The sequence below is a fragment of the Branchiostoma lanceolatum genome, chromosome 1, assembly GCF_035083965.1.
Source record: "Branchiostoma lanceolatum isolate klBraLanc5 chromosome 1, klBraLanc5.hap2, whole genome shotgun sequence".
NCBI lineage: Eukaryota > Metazoa > Chordata > Leptocardii > Amphioxiformes > Branchiostomatidae > Branchiostoma > Branchiostoma lanceolatum.
Genome location: NC_089722.1, coordinates 21,766,372 through 21,790,019, shown reverse-complemented (window position 1 = coordinate 21,790,019; position 23,648 = coordinate 21,766,372). Strand labels below are relative to the sequence as shown.

General features: G+C 42.6%; 1 protein-coding gene across 1 annotated transcript; it reads left to right on the top strand.

Moving 5' to 3' along the window:
• The first annotated feature begins 174 nt into the window (after nucleotides 1-174).
• On the top strand, nucleotides 175-18,575 carry LOC136441430 (acyl-CoA dehydrogenase family member 11-like). Its single transcript, XM_066437711.1, has 13 exons — nucleotides 175-561; nucleotides 2,318-2,550; nucleotides 3,312-3,411; nucleotides 3,686-3,803; nucleotides 4,043-4,185; nucleotides 12,164-12,313; nucleotides 12,662-12,856; nucleotides 13,687-13,827; nucleotides 14,075-14,167; nucleotides 14,453-14,598; nucleotides 15,640-15,773; nucleotides 17,379-17,445; nucleotides 17,690-18,575. Exons 1-13 carry the CDS (start codon nucleotides 298-300, stop codon nucleotides 17,814-17,816), a joined length of 1,911 nt encoding a protein of 636 aa, XP_066293808.1. The 5' UTR covers nucleotides 175-297; the 3' UTR covers nucleotides 17,817-18,575.
• Nucleotides 18,576-23,648: the final 5,073 nt, after the last annotated feature.

Here is a 23,648-nt window from a genome sequence, read left to right as displayed (position 1 = left end):
CACTTTTCCTGATGATTTCCGTACTACAATAAAAGAAAAGTCTTAAAAGTTAAATAGTAACATGTTTGCTTGATAAAATTGTTCAATTTATACGGACAAACGAATACAGAGTGCATCTATCACAAGTTTGAATAGTTTAAACAAATGTTGAGCTTGTTTCTGTCTAAAGCTAGTTATTGACGCTGCCGGGAAAGGAAAGTTGTGACGAAGTACAGTGCAGCTGGGGCAACACACAGAAAGTTTACAGTGAATTGGTGGCGTTAATGACGACTTTCTAGGTATCGTCCAAGCCTAGAAATGCTGCGGTTACAGCAGAGAGGCTTTCTGCTGCGATGTTGTCAACCCAAGACAACAACAGCTGTCCTTTCTGCACGGGACAAGAGCGTTTGGGCAGAAGAGGCGGGGCACCACCGCGAGAGAAATAATGTCGACCTGCAGTCCAAGATCCCTTTTGCCAGAGCCAAAGTCGGGCCGTTCTTCCAGGACAGGCCGCGACTAACCAACATGTACTTGGAGGATGTGACCCTGAGATCGTACCTGAAAAGAGTCATGCCGAAAGAGGTAAGCTCAACCTACTAGGCTAGACCACGTTGCAACTGTAAAAACCCAAAGGGGCGAGAAGGCTTTTAGTGGCCTTGACCTCAACAAACCAAGGAGGTTAAAATCCCATTTTAACCTCCTTGAACAAACATTTTCTACTGGACAATTTGATTACAACATAATGATATGGTTGTTAGATCTATTCCTTAGGAATGTAGAGGAAAGGAAAGGGATCTCGAACCAGTTTAGCTCAAATGAACTCAAGGAACAGATGAGCTACTCTTCCACTGGTCGTGACAGAGAAGACAGACGCTATGTACAGTATTTACAGGTTCATTGTACCGGGGAAATTCCCCTAGCTCTTTTCGACAAGCACAATGAACAGTGGACCACGGCTTAACGTCCCGTCCTAAGGACTGCGATCTTTAACGGTAGCGTGCATGTCGGGTGAGCGACACAGCCGGGATCGAACCCGGGGCTTCTAGTTCCAGAGGCAAGATCGCTAACCACTGGACTACGCACGCTACGTAGAGACCAATGATGATTAATTATTACACAGATATGAAAATATTATGCTGTTTTTTTTTTTGTATACGTGTTTTTGTTTGTTTGTAACGTTAACATGATGGACTCACAGATCTTTGCTCACACTTCCCAGAACTAATCTTCTTGACAGTGAAAACTTTTTTAAGGAGTCTTATATTGCAGGGAAAATGTATATAAAAATTATACAAGCAAGACCATGCATCTGTATAGAGCCTGATACTTTAAATTTGTTTAGTTGGGGGACTTAATTTCGCATAGAGGGGGAAAGGAGGTTTTCGCAGTGTTTTAAGTTCGCAGTTGAAGCAATTCTGTAGCGCGTAGTAATACATGTTACATTGGGAATGCGTGTTCACAGTGTCATAAATTTATGGTGGAGAGGTCACAAGAACACAGATGTGAACATTTCAAAATTTACAGTTCATGATACCAGAACTCCTTCTGAAGTGTCCCAAACTGTCCCAAAGTCCCAAACTTGAATATGCGTCCTCTGTGTGGGACCCCCACAAACGCATACATTCACAAACAAACAAACTTGAGGACAAGTTAGAAGCAGTACAGAGGCGTGCCGCCAGGTTCGCCACTGGCGACTACCGTTTGACTACCAGTATTACACACACTAGATGCAAACCCTCGGTTGGCCCACCCTTCAACAGCGCAGACAAGTTGCCCGCCTTTCACTTATGTACAAAGCTGTCAATAACCTTATTGCTATCCCCATCCACAATATCCTCACAAGAAATACTAACATAACCAGAGGACACCAGCAACGTTTTACCACAGTCGCCTGTAAGACAGAAACATACCGAGGCAGCTTTTTCCCAAAAACAGTCATAGAATGGAATGCACTTCCGCAACATCTTATCGAAACCAAGACTACAGATAGCTTTAAAGCTGGGGTGGCCAAGTATTATGGTTACCCCGGCTTCACCCAGCTGTAAGGGGAGGAGCCTATACCTAGTGTGGCAATGTACAGCACTACTTTGTTCGTTTATTTTTGCACCACTTTTTTTATTCTTGTTGACGGCGTGCACCACCACCACCGGCCACACTTGGGTAAGGCCTCTGACCATAAGTCCTAGACACTATGCCCCACGCGGGGTTTTGTCTAGTATCACGACAAGACAAGACAAGACAAGTGAAATGACAAATTGAGTATCTCAGCATGTATAAGGAAACATTTATTTTTCTTTGAGGATTCATACATTATAATGTATCCAATAAACCATGAAAGGTACTACAAGCCATCACCCCAGACCTGGAGCGGTTTGGCCACCGTGTTGCCACCGATATCGGAGACCTGGGTCGCGAATGTGAGCTGAACCCCCCATACCTGAACCAGTACGACGCGTGGGGACGGAGGACGGACGAGGTCGTGACCTGTCAGGCATGGAGGACGTTACACGACATCTCAGCTGAGGAGGGCATCATAGCCATACCGTATGAGAGGGAGTTTGGCCAGTGGAGGTGCTTACATTTTTCTTCTCTATTATTTAAGTATATCCACGTTGTATACCATTGTTTTGTTTTTGTTATCTCCATAAAAAATGGAGATATTGTTTGGGGTGTGTCTGTGTGTGTTTCCACACTACTACAGTCAGCATAACTCAGGAACCTCTTGATGGATTACGATGACATTTGGTATGTGAGCAGGTGTTGTGAAGCCGAAGTTCAAGATCGATTTTGGGCCCCCTGGTATTTGACCTTCGTAATGCAGCAGAACTTCAATTTTTGTATCTTTTGACCTGGACGTGCTATGGTCTTGATGTTTGGGTGGCAGATATATAGCTTGTGATGTAATAAAGAAGTGGTGTCGGTTTGGGCCCCCTAGCAGCTTGTTGGATTTGCAATAAAGTTCATAAATAATAATCATTGTTGGATTTGCATTAAAGCTATTATTATTATCAAAGTTGTTATTACAAATAAATAGAATAACAATCTAACATGTGTTAGTGTAGCAATTAGCAGTCTGAGGAAGCCCACCTGTCTGTTTTTTGAATGCAGATTTGCATGCCACTGAATGATATAGCTGCTGCACTCAGATAGGACATACAATGTGTACATGTAGTTAGCTGTCAATCATTTTGCATTTCAAAGAAAATGAACTTCTTGAAAAGAGCAAGGGTGAAACTGATGGTATTGATGTTGTTTTTGGTAGTTACCTGAAGTTGATATTCCGTGATGTTGTATGTTTATAAGTGTTAATCAGTCTCGTGTGTTCTTCACAGCCGCCTGTACCAAGTGGCTAAGCTCCACATGTTCAACCCGGCTTCAGGGCTTTACTCATGCCCCCTTGCAATGACTGACGGAGCTACAAAGGTTGCTGAGGTAAAAATCATACTTCCTTGATATTTATGAAGGGTCCCTAAAGTTGAAAGTTTTGATGCCACTTGTTAACATAGAAAAAATATGTGCCCTAAATTTTTTGGCTAAGACAAAAGACAATGATTTATTTGATACTTTTAAAAATGTGCATGTTGCATACAAAGTAATTGACAAATGCTATCATTTTTATAGCTAAAGGATGGTGAAATTTCCTCCCCAAATGTTAAAAATGAGAGTGTTTTAAATGGTTTCCTGTACTCTGTCATTGCTGCCACAGTCTGTAGGAGACAGTGTCCTGCTGGAGAGAGCCTACCCTCACCTGGTGTCCCGGAACCCTGCAGAGTTCTGGACATCGGGACAGTGGATGACAGAGAGGAGAGGGGGCTCAGATGTCGGTAGGTTGGCATGAACTGAATCATGGATTGAAAAGTAACAAACCAGTACTAGTAGAAGTCTCTTATCACAATTGTATCCTGATGCACACATCTTGAATGTGTGAAAGGAGAGTTGAATTCGTGAATGATATTCAAAAGACTACTTCTTGCACATGTAAATTTATTGGGCACTGAGTATTTCTTGCCCCCGAAGACATGTTAGGTGGCAGTTTTTGACAGTCTTATTCTCTTTTTCTTAGCCAATGGTACGGAGACACTTGCAGTCCCACAGGATGACGGCACCCACAGACTGTACGGGTACAAGTGGTTCTCCTCCGCTACTGATGCTGACATGACCCTGACACTGGCCAGGGTGATGGACCACACTGGAGAAGTGGTACAGGTGGGGCCAGATGTACCATTATTCATAAAAATCTTTCATTTGTTCCTTTTGTCTGGTGAAATATGCTAGTCTAGTGACTAGTTATTTCAGGTCTTGACCATAGGTCAAAGCCAGATCAACCTGTCAATGTTTTGAAATTCATATTGTATGCTTCTAGGGATGTAGTCTGTAAGTTATTTTATTTATTTATTTATTTTTTTTTATTATTAGTAAGTTTATTGATTCGATCATTCATACATCGCTGAAGTACATGGCAGCGTCCTCAGAAAAGGATGCTGAATTGCGTACATTAGGCGTATTACATTTAACAAATCTAACTTAAATTCAAACAACTAGAGCTATTCAAAATCTAGAAACAAGAAAAGGATAACGTATTGTACGAGGAATAAGAAAACAAATACAGAAATTCTTGACAACAAATGATAAAAGATGAAACAATGTCTAACATCAAACTGTAAACTAAATGAATAAACGTCGGGAGATTTTATCAGGTGTGTGTATTCAATAGATGTGTAAAGTATGGAATGGGACTGTTTTTATAGCGATTTGTTTTTGCCAAAGGGATACAAAGTTGGTGGGCGCCTTTTAGATTTCTAGCGTGGATGTCCGATCGGGTTGGGGGTAACCAACTCCTGAAGGTAGGATTTCGAAGTAAGGATTTGGCAAACCGAAGGCTAAGGTTTTTCCTCCTGTTTTCCAAGGAGGGGAGACATAAAAGTGTTAGGGCTTCGTTATAAGATATATATTGGGGGCCGAGGATAATTCTCAGGGCTCGTTTTTGTATTCTCTCGACCTTCATGGATTGTTGTGCAGTGATACTAGGGCTCCAGACTGGTGCGGCGTATTCTAAAGTGGGCCGAATGTACCCTTGGTAAAATTCGAGAAGATCTTGTATGGGTAGTCCAAAACGTTTTAATTTCTTTAGCCAAAAAAGTCGTGAGCTTGCCTTTTGTGTAATGATGTCAACATGTTTTCCCCAACTTAGGTCATGAGAGAACCATAGGCCAAGTATGCGTGCTGTTTCAGTGTATTCCAGGGACGTATTATTAAGTGAAATTTCGGGGGGTAGGGGGCAGTCTCTCATAAACGAAATCATCAATAACTTGCATTTTTCACCGTGAAGTATCATGTCATTTTTTGAGGCCCAGCTATTCAATTTATCGAGGGATGTTTGTATAAGACTGGGTTGATAGAACATTCTACTTTCACAAACTGATAAATCGTCGACAAATTTATAACGGTCTAAAACGTCTTCGCTGAGGGCATCATTTATATAAATCAAAAAAAGGATAGGGCCTAATTTTGTCCCCTGGGGGACGCCGCACGAAATATCTTTCCAACTTGAGGTCATGCCATTGTAGCGGACGCACTGTAAACGGTTGCTGAGAAAATTGCAGAGCCATGGCAAAATTGAAGTGCGCACGCCGTATTGTAGCATTTTATTTATTAGAGTGGTATGGTTGATTCTGTCGAAGGCTTTACTAAAATCTGTCAAGAGGATTGTTTGGATACTTTTAGGGGTTTCGGCACCGAGGAGGATCGAATTCACCATAGCAGTTAAGTAGTGGACGGTGGAAATTCTTTTCCTACAACCAAACTGGTTGGGATCCAGTACATTGGCCACGTCCTGGAGAACCCATTTCGTGACAAACGATTCAAATGCTTTGATGAGAACTGAGGTTAGAGAGATGGGCCGTAGATTATCAAGTGAGGCTGGCGACTTTTTAGGAATCGGAGTGATGACTGCCTGTTTCCATTGTTTTGGAATGTAGCCTTCCTCTAAAGAGGAGTTGAAAATATGAGTGAGGACATCGCTAAATTCGGCCGCGTACTGTTTGACAATTCTAGGGGGCAAGTTGTCTGGACCGTTGCTTTTATTAGGGTTGAGGCGTCTTAACGTTTCATAGACCTCCCATGGAAATATACGTGGTGGCCTAGAAGGAGATGGTAGGTATGAGGGTAAGGAGGCAAGATCTAAACGGGGCAATTCGTTCACTATTGATGAGAAGTGACTATTGACTAGCTCAGCAATGTCTTCGTCATGTAAGTGGGCGTTGTCTGGGAGACGAATGGAAACAGATGATCTACCTGAATTTAGGATCTTACGCAAACTATGGTGCCATTTAGCTGGGTTTTCTTTCTTTAGCGATTTAACTCTGGAGACATAATGGCGTTTTTTAGCCTTTGAACATAGATGAATTACCCGATTTCTGATATTTTTGTACAAGACCATGTTTCCTGACTGAAAGGCTTTTTGTCGTAGTCTAATTGCAGACTTGATCTGCGGGGTCATCCATGCTTTGTCACTGTTATGTTTGGTAAACGTTTTGTAAGGGAAGTGATGGTCAATTTTTGTTTGTAGAATATCGTATAAGTTGTCAACTTTAGTTTGAGTATCTGGGGCGTCCAGGACTTCAGTCCATAGGTGGCCTGAAATCCATTGTCCAAAAGAGCGTATATTAGAATCTCTCATCTGCCGAAAAGTCACTTTAGATGTGATGTTGATGGGTCTGTGATCTACGGGATACCATAACACAGTGTTATGATCGCTCTGACCTAGGGGCTCTTCAATATGTGGGTTTTGGTAGGATGACTTTAAATTAGTAATTATTAGGTCGAGTACTGCTTCTCCTCTGGTGGGGTGTTTGACGACTTGGTTTAGCTTGCTTCCATGAAGAATGGGTGAGATTTCGAACCTGTTAAAATCTCCCATGATGCATATTCCCCCGTGCGGATGTTTGGTGTTAATCTTGTCAATACTATTGAGAAGATGATCACCTAACATATCCTGGTACTGATTATTTGGGGGGTTATAAACAACACAGATAGCTAGGTTTGTAATGTGCCTTGGTGTCCAGTGTGGTTTAAGTAGAATCCAGAGGCACTCAAGCTCAGTAGGAGTTACTATAAAATCAATAATTTCGGCGGGTATATTCTCACGTACATAAATAGCGATACCTCCGCCGCGGCTGCCTAAGCGGCAGCGGGAAAAGAGTGTGTAACCTTCTATATTCGTACATTCTACGGGATGGCTAGGCGTAAACCATGTTTCTGTTACAACTCCTATATCAATATTATGGCCGGTCATACAGTCGGACAAATCATCGAGCTTATTTACAAGGGAACGTGCATTACAGAGTAAAAACGATGGTAAGGATTTGACCTGTTTCGCTATGGCAGTCTCCAGGGGGGGCTTCTTCCTAGAAAACCCCGCGGCATTAGTGGTGGGACTCTCAGGGCATCTGCGAATGATACTCCGGTGCGGACTCTGGCCTGGCGATCACCGTTCAGGAAGCTTATGAAGTTCTTTGCAAGCTGGATAGTTCCATGTCTATTCAGGTGAACTCCGTCGTGGCTGATGTGATGCAGTCTGATGTTGCTATTGTCGATAAAATGCCAGCCGTTCCTGTCGCACATCTGCTGCTTGCCCATGTTGACCTGGCGGGTCCATTCTATGTTACCATTGGCCCGCATGATTACACCTGACACGGCGATGTTCTTCGCGCCAGAATGATGGAGTGTCGAAGCCAGGTGGAAGGCCTTTTGTGTTACCAGGTGAGCTGGCTCATTGTTGTTGTTTGTTCCTGCATGGATAATGACTGTGCTGGGGTTTTCATTCCGGACAATTCTTTGTGCAGGTGGAGTCAGCTGTTCTAGGCGTGCTCCGCGGTGGGTATAGCACTTAACGTTGTTTCTTCTTGGCATCTTCCTGCTTTTGAGATGCTTGATCATGGAATCCCCGATGATGGCTGCTTTCTCAGGTGCTGTGGTGTTGTAGAACTTGTCTCGCTGGTGTTTTCTGTACATTCCGATTTGTTGGACGATCGGAGTCTGTTGGGTTTCTCGTTGGGACGTATCGCTCTCGTTAATGGAGTCAACATCAACATTGCCTGGGGTGGACAGTGGAGAGAACCTATTTGAGGTTCTGATCGCCTCTCGTGAAGGTATGTTGACTTCCACGTCGCTTCGTGTGCGTCCTTTCCCAGGCGTTTTCCAGTCATCAGACTTCTGCTGTTGTTGTTGTTGTTGTTGTTGTTGTTGTGTTAACTCCTCGATGATTCTCAACAGCGAGGCATTTTCGTCACGAAGCCGCTGTACTTCGGTGGCGAGATCATCTCTCTGGTTAAGCACATTAAGGGTGCAGTTTTTGTCATCCTTCAGTGTCTTTATCTCTGCCTGAATTTGCTGCATCGTTTGTGTTAGGCTCCGTACAGATTTGGGGAGTACTTTGCACGCTGCACATACTCTATGGGTGGATTCTTCAGGGAAAGACACCGTGTCGCATAAAATACAAGAGTCTGAGTTCGTTAATGGGAATTGTTTACTTGTTGTTTGTTTTGGTGGCTGCGTTTCATTCTCGTCCTCAGGTACGTGTCCAGCTGTAGCACTGTACATTCCTAGGTCGCTGTTTTCACATACTTGGCTGAGCACTCCTGGTTCGGGATTTAGTCGTACGCAATCTCGCAGATCTTTACTCAAGTCCCCATGTTTGATAAAATTAAACAGAGCTATTATATCCTTGATCAGGGTAAACCGCTGTGATGTGTTCTTATTTCGTCTGACTAACCTTCCGTCCGCAAGAGTTTCAGGCTTGTTGGGTAGGCTGTCAAACTGCGCAAACAAATCATGGCGGACATCTTTTAAAGCTTCCAGAATTGCTGGGCTGTTGTTCGTAGCTATTTCCGCAATCCTATCCGCCTGCCATGCTGGATTAGTTTGGTGTTGTTCAAAAAGGGATAGTCTGTCCAGGATCCTAGTCTTCATGTCCTGTGATACGGGTGTAGAACTGGACATCTTGTCGCGTACCGGCTTCACCAGGCTGGAAAACAGCAAAGCCCTCCCACTCCGACAGCTCTGGTATACAAGTCCAACGAATTTCGTCGAATAAACCAGTAAAAAGTACCTTTCGCTAATCAGCAGTGTTCTTGGTAATGTTAGCGACACATATCGATGACGATTGGAGACGGATGCAGTGTTTTAAGCCAGGAATCGTTGCTTTTTAGGATCCAAGTGCGGAGAGAAAAAATAGCCGTGTTGGGGGACGCGCCACCTAGCGAGTTTTCCCTTCCTTATTTGTTCGGCTGCGTACAATTTACAGCAGCCAAGGCTGCCTGACTAGCTATTGCTATTACAAGGGGCCAGCCTTGCTGCGAAAGTACATGATAAAATACAGTAACTGTATTTTATCATGTACTTTCGCAGCAAGGCTGGCCCCTTGTAATAGCAATAGCTAGTCAGGCAGCCTTGGCTGCTGTACATTGTATGCAGCCGAACAAATAAATAAATAAAACATACACATATACAATCCTACAACTCTTACCGTGAATCAATATACATTAACATTCTATACCACTATAAAATCTAAAAGGGAGAAAATACAGATACGGATTGCACATTGGAGTAATAGCTACTTCATACTAGACCGGGGAGATTTAAACGGAGAAGGGGTCCCCCAGTGACTTCCATGCCATAGTTTTGAAAGCAGAGTGAGGGGGCAGGCCGTGTGTCGGATGGAAGGGAGTTCCACAGTTGGGTGGCTCTGTTGAAAAAGGCCCTCTGGGTTCTCACACTTTTTGGTATTTGTAAAGAGAGATTGTTACCATTTCTTAGGGAGTATCTAGAATCAATGGATGATGACCTGGTAGATGGCAGAAGACCTTGTAAGTGAGGTGGACAACGTCCGTTGAACAGTTTGTAGAGAGTAGTCACTGTGTGAAGCTTGCGGCGAAAGACGAGCGACGGAAGAGAAAGCTGCGAGTAGACGGTGCGGTAAGAGGGGTACGGAATTCCATTTATGAATTTATGAATCTGACCGTGCGATACTGAACAGATTCCACCAGTTTTTCGTCCCGCTTTGTGAGGCCTGACCATACAATGTCAGCGTATTCTAAGACCGGTCTAGTCATGATCTTGTACAGCCTGAGCAGTGTGTCCTTAGGCACCTTTTTTCGAAGGGTGCAGAGCATGCCAGCAGTCCGTCTTGCCTTGTTGGTCGTAGCTTCGACGTGCAGGGTCCATGTGAGTTTGTTGGTAATAGTCACTCCGAGGTGCTTGTGACTATAGACGATCTGTAGCGTATTACCGGCCAGGACGACTGGGAGGATCGTTTGTGGGAGGGAGCGGGTAGTAAGGTACATGACTTTACATTTGTCCCCGTTGGCCTCGAGTTTCCATAGTAGTAGCCAGTCGGATACAGTCGCCAGATCTCTGTTTAGAGAGTCTACTACAGTTTGGACGGAACGGTGAGCTGTTGAGAGTGAGGTGTCGTCTGCAAACATGTTCGCGTCGCATGCTGTGCAACTGGAGGCAAGATTGTTTATGTACAAGATGAATAAAGTAGGTCCTAGGACGGAGCCCTGGGGGACGCCAGCGAGGGGAGTTCTCCAGTCAGATGTTGCCCCGTTGACAACCACTCGCTGGCGCCTGTCTGCAAGGTAGTTGGCAAACCACTCGAGCAGTGGCCCACAAATCCCATACCCTTCGAGTTTGGCTAGAAGACCCTTGTGCCAAACTTAATCAAAGGCCTTACGCAGGTCCAGGAAAGCACAGCCAACCACCTCTCCCTTGTCCATGGCTTTGGTCCATTCATCAGCTGTTGTCGTGCGAGCGGAAGCCACTCTGATGGTGTGTCAGAAGCGGGGAGATGTGCTCTGTCAGTCTTTTGTTTACTAGGTTTTCTAACACTTTTGGGATAATGTCCAGCAGGAAGATGGGCCTGTAGTTGTTGGGGACATGGCGGCTGCCTCCTTTGTGGATCGGAGTCACATTTGCTTCCTTCCACCTGGACGGAATTTGGCCAAGGGACAGCGACAAGTTGAAGAGTTTGGTTAAGGGTGTTGAGATGTGATCTGCAACTCGCCGTAAAAGGTTTGGTGTAATATCATCTGGGCCACACGACTTTCCCACCTTAAGGTTACAGAGTTGCTGGCGAACTTCATCTACTGTTACTTGTATCGTTTCCAGGGATGACTCAGGAGAGACAGGTGGAGCAAAGGTGGGTGTAGTGTCATCCTTACCGGGTAGGTCGGTCTGCTGTACGAAGTAGTCGTTCAATGCTGTGGCTTTTTCTCTGGGAGTGTCAAGAGCGTCAGTCCCCAGTTTAAGCGCTGGCACACCCGTCAAAGCTTGCCCCAGTACTGTCTTGGTGTACTTGAACAGACGTCTCGTGTTTCCACCTTCGACATCCTCCAGGACTTCCCTAATGTAAGTAGCTTCAGCTCTTCTTGTTAGGGCAGTGACCAAGTTTCTCTGGCTTCTGTAGAGTGACCATGCCTCAGGTGTGTCCTTCTGCTTTGCCTTGGAGTGGAGACAATGTTTCCTGCGAATCGCACTTTTGATCTCCTTGTTGCCGTAGATCCAAGGTTTTGCAGTTCTTTGCGTTGAGACAAATTTGTGTGGGATATGCTGCTTGCATATTGTGAGAAACATAGCATACCAAGAGTCCCAGACATCATCCATTGAGTCATAAACAAAATTTGCATTCCAAGGGGCATTATTGAGGTTTTCACAAAGAGTTTCAAGATTTGCTTTGTTATACAACCAGACAAGCCTTTTGCCACAGGGCCGTGTAGCATTAAGGTTCAGCGTTACAACAGTCTGAAAGTTGAATGTCCAGTGTTAAAAGACCGCCACACCTTAGGTTAAAGAACCTGCCACACTTTTGAAAAAGAGTGGGACCTGCTATCTGGTACTATGAAGGCCAAAAACCTTTCAGTTACTAAGTCTGTCTGTTTATTTGTTTGTACACATATTGCATACCTGGTAAATTGCCTCATGGTGAAATACAACAGCTTTGTACTAAACAGCACAAGCTGCTTATCGGGACAGATTTATTTGATCCACTCATAACAGGAAGGACCCCTGCACTTTTCTATTTCACAAATTTTCATGCCATCCACCACATTGTGTGTTGCTCAGTTTGTCCAGAATTAAGTGCCCAGTGTAACAAGTTATGTAACGTATCATTTCTTATTTATAGGGCACACGAGGCCTATCCTTGTTCTACCTGGAGACAAGGGACAGCAACGGCCAGCTGAACAACATACAGGTGCAACGGCTCAAGAACAAGCTGGGAACCAAGCAGCTGCCAACTGGGGAGCTCCTGCTAGATGGCGCTGTTGCACACAAGGTGTGTCAAGCTAAGCCTTATAACTAAACACCATGCCCTAGACACAGTTGATAAAAACCCACTGCCCCTACGGCTTCAAAAAGGCCATGGTTTATTGATTTATCATGGTTTATTGGTCCGAAATCACCCGTGCAATGGCAGCCAGTGTTGAATTGCTGCAGGGTTTACAATCACATAATACACAATAATACACAAGATACATATTTGCTCCACACTTGCACTTTGTGGAACTGTCGCAAGGGTCTGAGCGGCTGCCATTCGGCGCCAGCAGGTGACCTCAATACGTGCCAGCAGATTGAACCACACGATGCCACTATGGGACTACCCTTGCCTTTTTGTTCTATACAGATATCAGACGAGGGCCGTGGAGTGGCAGCTATAGCCAACATGCTCACCATCTCACGTATACACAACTCCTTGATGGCGTCTGGCTGTGCGAGGAGACTGTTAAACCTGGCACGCGACTACAGCACCAGGAGAAGGGTGTTCGGAAAACTGATCTGTGAACATCCCCTCCACATGCAGACACTGGCTAGGCTGGAGGTAGTGTTGAGAGAATGAAGTACATTTTGTTCATGTATACCAGGGCTGTCTGCATGACCTGTTCCTCCATCTCAGTTTGGAAGGTTGCTTGTTGGAACAGACAAAAATGTCATCCCTTCAGTCAAAAAAATCAGAACTTTATGACATGAACTTGATGAAATGTTTTTTTCGTAAGCTTGACACAACAAAAATAACAACATGGGCTCCTAAACAATGAGTGGGGTGGAAAACACTATCAAAGCTGGAGACAGCCCTGGTCTGCACTCAACTTTTGACTTCATGTTTGCCAGAAAAATTGTGTATAAAAAAAGAAAAGCTGCTGAGTAGTTAAGATGCATCAATTTGTGTGTGGTTTGTTATCTATGTATTGAGTATAACTGGTAAATTTCAAAGACGCCATGTTAACTAACATACATGTTAGAGTATGCACAATGTACAGTCAAGTTTCACCCTGAAGTTCCCCTTACTGTATGATACCTTTTCCATTACTATCATAACTTCCATACGTCAAGACATGTTTGGTTTAAAAGTTTTCTGACTTTTGGTTTTCATCATTGTAGTCCAGTCACTGATGAAAGACAGTCGATACTGTCTGAAATGTCTCACCATTCTCACATCTACCCACGTGCCCATCTTTTTCTTGGGCACCCTCTTGTTTGGATCCGATTTCATCAGTTTGAAGACGTCCTGAGTAGGGACCGCTCTGGAGACGTGTCCCATCAGTTGCTTGGTGGTTTCACAACTAATCGGCAGTTGGTTAATTGGGTTTTCATATTTTCCAATGTCTCCAGAGTGAAAATGTCTGGTGTTTGTTGATATTTTCTACCCAGACAGAGACCAGGGGGGCCACGTTGCTGGTTCTGGAGGTGGGAAGACTTCTGGGTCTGCAGGACTGTAAGATGGCATCAGAACAGGATGAGCTGATGCTGAGACTCATCACACCCATCACTAAACTGTACACAGCCAAACAGGTAAGTCCTTCCTTCACAGCACTTTAATGCATACCTGAATCTATTTCTACCTGTTCTGTATCTGTATCAGATTCTGTATAGCTGTCATAACCGCCCATTGGCATACACCGTAACACACCAGCTTCAAACACATGACTGTTCTACATGTTTATCATTTTACGTGGATAAAACCAAATAGAATCTTTTTACATGTGGAGATTATTATGTTGTAAATATTCTACTTAAAAGGTTGTCAACTCCCTTCCAGGCTATAGCTGTGTGCTCAGAGGGTCTGGAGTCATTTGGAGGACAAGGTTACATAGAGGACACAGGACTGCCCACTTTCCTCAGAGATGCACAGGTACATGTAGTTGTAATCCCCTTTCACACCCCTAGTCTGTGTGATACAAACTCTTTCTGTCCTAGTTAACAAATTTCTTTGTACAGAACCAAAGAGTTGATACCTAGCCAACATATCTGTCACCTTCCTCAGGACAATATTAACTGGTTCTACTTCACACTGCAGCTAGGTGTCGCTGCTGCAACGTGAAGAATGTGGTTCCAAATGTGACTGCCCTGTCCTTGGCTTTAAGGGATCCCATGGACTGTGTACCTCCTAATTCTACTACTGGATGTACCTTCTCAGGTTCTGAGTATCTGGGAGGGAACAACCAACGTTCTGTCGCATGACGTGCTGCGTAGCCTGGTAAAGACGAAGGGTGCCGTACTACAGGCATTTTACTCCGACACAACTACACGTCTCAAGCAGGCCGCTGTGAAAGACAATCTCAGGTATTTGTTTGTTTCGCACAACCGGCAAACTGCCTTTAGGCATAACGCACCAGTTTTTGTGTGTGTACTAGCACAATGTACAAGCTGCGTAAGTCGTAGTGTAAGGTTTGATCCACTCACACCAGGAAGGACCCCTTCTCTTTTTGATAAGTGTGCAGGGTCATTTAACATGTTCAAGGTGTGGATCTCATCAAACACAGGGCTTTATGTCCCATTTGAGAGAACATCCCTAAACAAAGCTAAGTGCTAATATTTACATTGATTCAAGTGAGGAAATAGGTGCAAAGTACTTTTCCAATGGCCTACTTGGAATTCAAACCCAGAACCTTTAGATTCTACATAGATAACCCTAACCATGAGACCACCATTCTGCGAGGTAACATATCTTCACTTCACAGAACAAGAAACTTTTTTTTCACCATTGAAAGGTTACCTACCACACAACTAGCAGTTTCCTTTCTAACTGTAGGTTACAACTACTAGTATAACTAGTGGTCATTAAGATGCTATGCTACCTTGCCACTACCCCATTACTTTAACATTCTTACTGGACATTGGGGAAACCTTTGTACATCACAGCAATGTTCATATTGACTTGAACATTATGTAATCCTTTTATTCCCGAAAATAATTTCATCAGGTTGGTAGAACTCGCTCGCGGTTGATTGATTGGTAGAACATAGGATATTGGAATTTTCTTTTTACACAACCAGTGACTTCTTATCTGCTGACGTTTCGGTGTCTATCAGCCACCTTCTTCAGAGCTTCTGACTGGAGTACTGCTTCTCGCCGCTATAAGTAATCAGATTGTGTTCTCGTCACAAAAGCGCCACCTACTTCGATTAGTTAAAGCGGCGAGAAGCAGTACTCCAGTCAGAAGCTCTGAAGAAGGTGTCTGACAGACACCGAAACGTCAGCAGGTAAGAAGTCACTGGTTGTGTAATTTAAAGAAAACTCCAATATCTTACCCTTTTATTACAAGTTGGACTTTTCTGTGCCATTTGCAACACTTTCTTTAAAGATTACCAACCCTCTTCACAGACCAAGCTGCCAGGCTGTAGAATCTGCCCTCCAGAAGACCATGGGTTTTGCTCAGAAGGCTGCCAGTCAGGACCCAGGAATACTGGAGGTGGCAGCCAGGGACTTTTCCTACAGTCTGGCCAGAATCTACATAGGTACGTGTCATGGCTATTAACCTTCTCCCTGCTGCCTAACTCTGTAACTGGGGTACCAAATGGCTACTTCAGTGTGCTTAAGGTTAAAGAACCCTAAAATTCAAGCATTTAGTTTGCTCATGCACACTCCTGGCATCCTGTTTCCAAAGAAAAGTCACATTGAATTGTTTGCAGCACACACATCTTATAAAAAAATTAAATTAAATAAATTTTGTTGGAAGCACATTTTTTGCATTGAAGGAGGATACAAAAAAAGTGTTAACTAGTTAACGATGGTCATGTCTTTCATGCTTCAGTCAATTGGTACATTTTAAGTCAGTTTGTCAAGGAATTGTATGCAATGGACATGATTCTAATGCAGCGTTGACCAACAATCCAGCATTAGTTGGGAGAGCTACATACATGTATTACATAACGGCCATGATGTGTACACTCACATCTCTGTAGCTGTTAAGATTGGTTTCATTCACACAATTCTGTATCAACTAGAGAATTACTCAAACAACAGGAGCTAATCAACATCAACTTTGTCTTATCTTGTTTCCTATTGAACTATCTAAAATTTGTTTTCACTTTTTTTTGTACATCAATTCATAGTTTTTGCGTAAAACCTGCTGAACCAGAAATCTTGTCCAGTCACTGACAAAAGGTAGTGGATGCTATCTGAAACGTCTGACCATTTCCAAAGTCTATCCAGTTACTTGAATGAATAACTGTTACCCTGCATAGACTAGGGAATACATTGTCATATCTGCTTGCTTGAATAATTGAAGTGTCCCGTCAAGTTAGCCCTAGAAATTGATTTTTACCTCATGTTTGTAGGAAGGCAGTTTCTTGAACCCTTGTGTTGTGTAAGATTGATGTATTCTGGGGAAGTTACCGACATCTCTATTATTGACTTAACACCAAGTCATGAATCACTGTCATTAAATACTGTCCACAGCCAATATTTTTTTACAAATTCTGCTCTTTAGGAAGGTCAGTATTTGCAGCCATGTTACACAGCCCTTCAGCACATTATATATGGTTTTGCTTGGTTGTAACTACAAGGTAGTTTTGTTGGTGAAGGTTAGACATACAGGTAATAAGATATGCAAGGTAACAGTTACTCAAGCAACTTGATAATTCTATATAATTCTTCAACAGTTACCTTGTGCTTGTCAAGTTTAGCCCTTAATATATTCACCAATGTCTGACTTACCCATCTACAAGTTTTAAAAAACCTGATGTATATCAATCAAAGACATACCAATTAACAAGGAACTTTTAGAAAAAAACTGAGATGTTAATCCCTTAATGCAGAATAAAACTGAGCGAATGTAAATCACTTGTCAACAAAAGCTGCAATTTTACATTTATAGTTTCATCAGCTACAAACAAACTAGGTGGAGAAGATGTTGATCTAGTAGATTTCCCGCCTTCTGTAACCTCCATATGTGTATTAGGGGCGTTCCCAGAAGACATAGTTTTCCATTTTATCATTCATGAATACCGTACATGTTGTTCTACAAGTACAAACGTCTGTGTATCTTTCCCTGGTTAAGAGGGTATTAACAGAAGACCACGCCCCATAGGTGATTTCTTACCTGTGTTACCTGTTGACAGGTGTGCTGATGTTGGAACATGCCAGCTGGGACCAGGCCTCTCCCACCGACAGCACTGCAGCAGTCAGGTAAGATGTTACAACTGTTACACTTCTTATTGTAGCATGGCTAACTCTATAGAATTCAAAATATTGTAGTTTGATACATTTTGTGACAGATGCATGCATGAAAAATACAGAGGTCTATACGTATAAAGAAGAGAAAAATGTGAAAAGGCAAACTAAGCTAAAGCATCAAGTAAAGAAAAGTATTTGTTCTTTGACTGACAAACGTTAAAGAGTTGTTTTTTTCATTTGTTCTGGTCTATCATAGATGGTGTCAGCAGGACCTGTGTCCAGTGGTGACCGGTGACGAAGCCGGTTACTATGGTAAAGAAGGCGTGGCCCAGGACACTGCTCTTGTTATGGAGGGGTACCAGGGGGTTTCGTCAGCGCTGTGATTGAAAATTAACCTCGGGTCCACTTTCCCAGGACAGCTTTACACACTGACAGTAGTATTGCAGGACGCTCTTGGATTGCAGTAGTGACTCTTTGTGATACATTTCATTGCTAGCTAAAGTCTGATTCCTATAGTGCACTCAATGAGATTTTACAATTTGTCAGGATCATGAAAGTTGCCTTTGATAGCCTGATTTGACTGGTTAATATGGTACTGATATCACCAGTACCAATATCGCAAAATTCAGCATGGTAAGTGGATAGGACGGAGCACATTGAGCAGATGTTGTATGTACTTGTAAAGTTGTAAGCATACTAGAAATCTGGAGTTCCTAATAAATGTACATTGTATATAATGTAAAAACAATATGGGGTGGATTGACATTGTAAATGGCAGAGGTGGGTGTCAAAGAGGGAGGTGGCGCAAGCAAGAGTAATGAATAGTTTGAGGTGATAAGAAAGTTGTATGAATATGGGAATGGGGACACTAAAGGTACATGTATTTCAGTGAAGTGATTATTTCTATTGACCTTGAAACATTAAGTATTTAGTATAATAGTGATGATTTCAGTAATTTTTATCCAGTACTTCAATATCCAGTATTGCAGTATTTTAAGAAATCTTTATGTATAAGTTGGATTTAGTGCTGTTGCTGACACTATTATAGATAAGACTTGCCGTTTGTTGAAGATTGTGTTTCAGTCATTCCTTTCCAGGTACAGAATTTGATTGCTTTAAAGTAAATATTTTTATACATGTTATTACTATTTGTGTCCCATTAGTTTGTGTGTGTGTGTGTACATCTGTACATATGTTACAAACACAGTCACCAGTGCCAATTATTCCTGTGTGGTACCAGCACACCACTTCCTGGCTGTCCACATGCTTTGATGTTACTGCTATTCATGTTATGCCAAACTCACCATGAAAAATCCCATTCCTTAATATTTTGAGGTAAATATAAACCTACATGTAGATATCTCATTTCCGAAGATCATAATTTTATAAAGCCTTCAACAGGACCTTCTAAAAACTAAAACAAGCACACTGGAGGCAGAATGAAGTCTCCTGTGATCTCGTTTGTACGCTTTGTGCTTCATTTAGTGCAATTTCCACTCCAGGAGATGCCTATAGCCTTATTTAATGGCAATAAAAAATGGCAGGCCAGAGAGATTAAAGTAGAATGACACAAATTGGTTCTGATTTAAGATGTAACCGCAGTGCTTTTGTGTCGTAAAGGGTTATAAAGCATCTCCTAACGTCGTTAAAAGATTTATAACCTGTTGGCAGGCTTGAATCATGTACGGGGATGTATAAAGTACAGTAGAGTGCAGCTTCTAAAGTGGTTTACCTAATTTCTCCACGTTTACAGACAAAAAGAAAAGTACTCTCCTCTTAATATCACAAAACCTACACATCACAGAAAAAGTGGGATCATTCGTCTTCCACTGTCTCGGAAAAAGATATCAAATCCAATAAGTTTCAATTTAGTGTCAGTAACGTTAGTTAGACTAGAGAAGTCACATGCTATACTGTTTATCATTGTCTGTCTGTCCTTTTCATGTTACATGTACTTGCAATTAGCCAACGGGCGTTAAACTATCTATTGCAGTGCTTCCCTGATATACTGATAATCCCTTACAAATGAGGTGCCGTTTGTGCATTCTTCTCGAAAATCACAAGTCACGCCTTCACATGATGTGGTTAATAAGATAACCCAGCGTAGTGGCATCTCCCCTGCTATGACTGTAAATGGAGTGAATTTTGCTACCATGCTCAAAGGTTATATGTAAGTCAGCCAGTAGTGTAGTAAGACACCAAGCTGAGCATGTCTGCTTTAAGCTATTTCAAGGGACCGTAGATTGACGAATTTCATATTTTTTAGTAACAAAAGTTCACGTGGCTGTTGGATAATATTTCATTAAGCTATAAGTCTGCTTTTTTTTGTTTTTTTGTTAAAGGCAGTTCAATGTGTAATTTGCGATGTAAAAGATAATCAAAAAAAAACACGGATATAAAGATACAGTACAAAAACTGTTTACATACATTTTTAAAAAATCTAGATATCTTTGAACGGCGTGCAGAAAACTGTCTAGATGATGGGCAAAAGGCGTTTTCAAAAACAAACGATTCAGCAGGCCTGAAAATGATGAATACTGCGGCCGCAGTCCCTTCATCGCCGTGAAATATAACTCTAAAAGTGATGAGTTACCACGGCCGTGAAGTTCATCAATTTTCCTGCTGGTTTTCACGTGGTCATGAATAAAACATTGCTTTGAATATATCGTTGTGTTCTAAAATTCTAAAGCCATAATGGAATATAGCTTACACGTATTGATGATAGAATATCTTACAGAGTGGAGAGGCCGTCTGAAGAATGTTGAGCGCGGTTGTGTACAACTGTATGTGGCGCGGTTTTAATTGACTTTGCGTAGGCAGATAGCCTAACTACTGAGCAACAGTGACGTCCGCTAGTGTCCAAAAGAACTGCAAAGATATTTTTTTGATCCGTGGAAGCAAACCTAAGCTTGTTTTGTAGAACACGGTGGCAAACTGCTACCACCTGTGTCTTTCTCTGTAAAGTCCTATTGTGAAGTATTAACTTCCAGTATACAGTTCGACATCAGTATACAATTATACACCAATTAGACATAACGCACACTGTCCAGACAGCTCAAATCAGGAGAAGCCAGACTGATGCACAGCGCAGAAGAAAAGTGGATCCGCAGAAAAAAGCTTTGCAACAGAACTGAGTCAGCTTACAGAAGTGATTTTTGTGGCAGAGACTGCCATTCTCGTATAGGGCTGTTTAGCCATAGTCGATGCTGTAGGGCTGTTGTGAATTAAGGATTTTACCATGGTCAATACTGACCGACGGAGGCCATATATATATAGACATAACGGTGTTGCTCTTTGAACGTGTGGATGAAAATAATCGAATGTTGTAATAGTTGCATTACTTACGCAACGGGCATACATTTTATTTAAGTCTGTGATTTGTCAATACTATAAAAACTCGATTTGGAATGTCGAAACTTGTCAAACTCTTGTTGTGGTCAGTTTACAGTGACGTTACTATATTTGGATTCTCCCTTACGAAGAAGGAAGCCTTTCTATAAGTATGTACCGTAATACATATGGCTTCCTTCTTTCCACATAGCGATGCTAACATTTTTTGTTTCTTTTGCATAACATATAAACCACCTCAACGCGTATTACACATCTTTTTACGGCGAATCATATACACTAGTTTCTGCAGCTGTATTCGTTCTTTCTTCATCTTCTTCCTCTGTGTCTTACAGCGAATACCTGGAAACATCTCTACCGTATTGTGACCTGGCAGCATTTCTATAGCCTGGTATCAAAACCCGTTATAGCTCCCGAGTCTCCTCTCCCCAATTTGCGGAGAGGAGCTATGATAGGTTTGGATACCAGGCTAGCATTTCTAACAATGACACATAGGGATGTCGGGAGTTATCGTAGATAGATACTGTCGTTTGGAAGTCATTTCCGCCACTCCTTGAGGGAACAGTAACGTGAGCCAGTGTCTGACGTCATCGGGTGTTGCGGGCATGGCCGCCTGCCGTCAGAGCAACACCTGTCCTTGGCGCTGAACGCCACGAACAATGTTGAGCCTGTGTCTCACGTCATCGGATGTTGGGGGCATGGCCGCCTGCCCACATAACAACACCTGTCCTTGGTGCTGAACGCCACGAACAATGTTGAGCCTGTGTCTGACGTCATTGTGTGTTGCGGGCATGGCCGCCTGCCCACATAACAATACCTGTCCTTGGTGCTGAACGCCACGAACAATGTTGTTAGGAAAGGTGTGAATGTGCAATCCGCATCATTCCTGCCCATCCTGTCTCTTGTTAACGTCACATTTCACTATCACTAGTCACAACTGATCATGTTTGTACAAAGGGACAAATTGCGATTTTTTTCCGCGGGAAAAAAACACCATGTTAAGAAACCCTCAGTCCTGAAAATGCGTGTTGTCTCCTTTTTCTATTTAGGTTTGGATAAGGACAAGGACAATGGGGAATTGTACTTAAGTTAATAGCTTATTCTAACAACGCCAAATACAAAGAGCAAAATACATTGTATGGTAATATATAAAAAATGGTGATAGTAACAATGATAATAATATAGAATGAAAACATAGTGTGCCACCCTCCCATCACCCAAAGTCATAATTAACTACCAAACTAATGAATAATCTATGATACATATGTATAAGTACAAAGTGCGGTGTTGTGACCTCCATATCTACCACATGCACTTGCATGTTGCATTAGTCAAACAGAGCTAGAAGCCCTTTATGTCTTCAGTGTAAGTGGCAATGTTTTGAAATTATAATCAGAGGGCACAGACGGCTATACTATAGTCCGCTTTGTTGGATATGCGAGCCGTGGACACTCAATACACCCATTTGCAAGTCCATCTAAACTATCTAAGTGCATTTTCAGCAAAGTGCGAGCCTTAGGCCGATTTCTATCCGGAAAAGGAGCTTATTCTCTTTCTACTCTGTATGAAACATGAAACGTGTACAAAGGATAAAGTTAACTTAAGTCCTGAGGTCTCTGTCTACAAGAAACAGTCTCTCGGGGGAGAGACTAACGTCATACTCAGATGATGATGGAATCGGGTGACTACTTTCCAAGCACTTAGACTATATGCAAGGTCTCTACACACGCACTCCGTGACCCATGCCTTTCAGCTAATGTTACTTACGATAAGACACGAGTATCTGGTGCGTGAAGGAAAAGGGACACGCAGAGAATATTTCACATACGTTTGACAAACGCAGATGGGTTGAAAACGTTAGCATCTAACCCGTTAGGTGTTGAAATTACTTTCTTGGCGAGCATATGTAACGCTACTTCACCTAAATTCGCAGGGTGACATATATCCGGGATTTTTAAAAACGGGATATTAAGGGGTATATGCTAGATGCAGCATCACTGATACCGCCAGAAATGCAACCTTGACAGAACATTGTCTGAAAAGCTTCGATAACCCTGCATTCGAAGACGACGACGTCAAAAACTTTCCGCCCTGACAGAATGGAACATACTGACCTCGTTATAGGAGGGTCCGCTGAAACCAGGCGGTTTTATTTTTGCGACGTAGCCCTGTGGAACTTATCGGCCGTTTTGTCGTGATTTTTTTGTGCTTAAATAAGTTTATATCTTTAGCACTCTGTTTAGCCGAAGAAAGGAACAACATCTGCTTTATAAAGGTAATTAGTGGTAAGATAACTTTGAGGAGTATTCTCGCGGAAAATGGTTACGCCGCCACAAAAATGCCGCCGGTCTCAACGCCATGGGGGTCCTTTAAAATTGCAATATTTTTGTATCAACAGGACTAGAGAAGAAATATAACATGTGGAGTATCAGCGACAAAGGTAATCAATGATATCGGCATTTGGCAGAAAGAAATGATGGTTTATTGTTTTTCAGATCGATGTGTCGATTGACTCTTATCGGAAAACTCCCGGATTTAGGTGAAGTGGCATACCAGAAATCTTCGCGGATAAAGGTGAACTTGCATTACAAGTCAGCATTTTTCGCTGCAGCGTTTGTCCAGGCACAGCTTAGCGATTTAGTACACAAATGCGCGGTTCAAATCAAGGATGATGTCCTTGTTATGTTTAGCCATAAGTATGGCTAAACATATTGTTTTCTCTCATGTTTCTTCTTCTTCTTCTTCTCCTGTCAAATCTTCAAATGGATTCATCTCTGTCATTTTTTGACCAGATGACCTGAAATTTGGTACAGAGGTAATGTAGGCAAAAACCAATGTGCGTTCTTTTCCTTTGTTTGATATTGACC

What these genes read in the sequence shown, in the direction of transcription:
- LOC136441430 (XM_066437711.1), top strand. Translation starts at nt 298, where the DNA reads ATGCTGCGGTTACAGCAGAGAGGCTTTCTGCTGCGATGTTGTCAACCC. An exon ending in GAGCTACAAAGGTTGCTGAG is followed by an intron (nt 3,412 to 3,685) that starts GTAAAAATCATA and finishes TTGCTGCCACAG; the next exon opens with TCTGTAGGAGACAGTGTCCT. An exon ending in AGACACTGGCTAGGCTGGAG is followed by an intron (nt 12,857 to 13,686) that starts GTAGTGTTGAGA and finishes TTTTCTACCCAG; the next exon opens with ACAGAGACCAGGGGGGCCAC.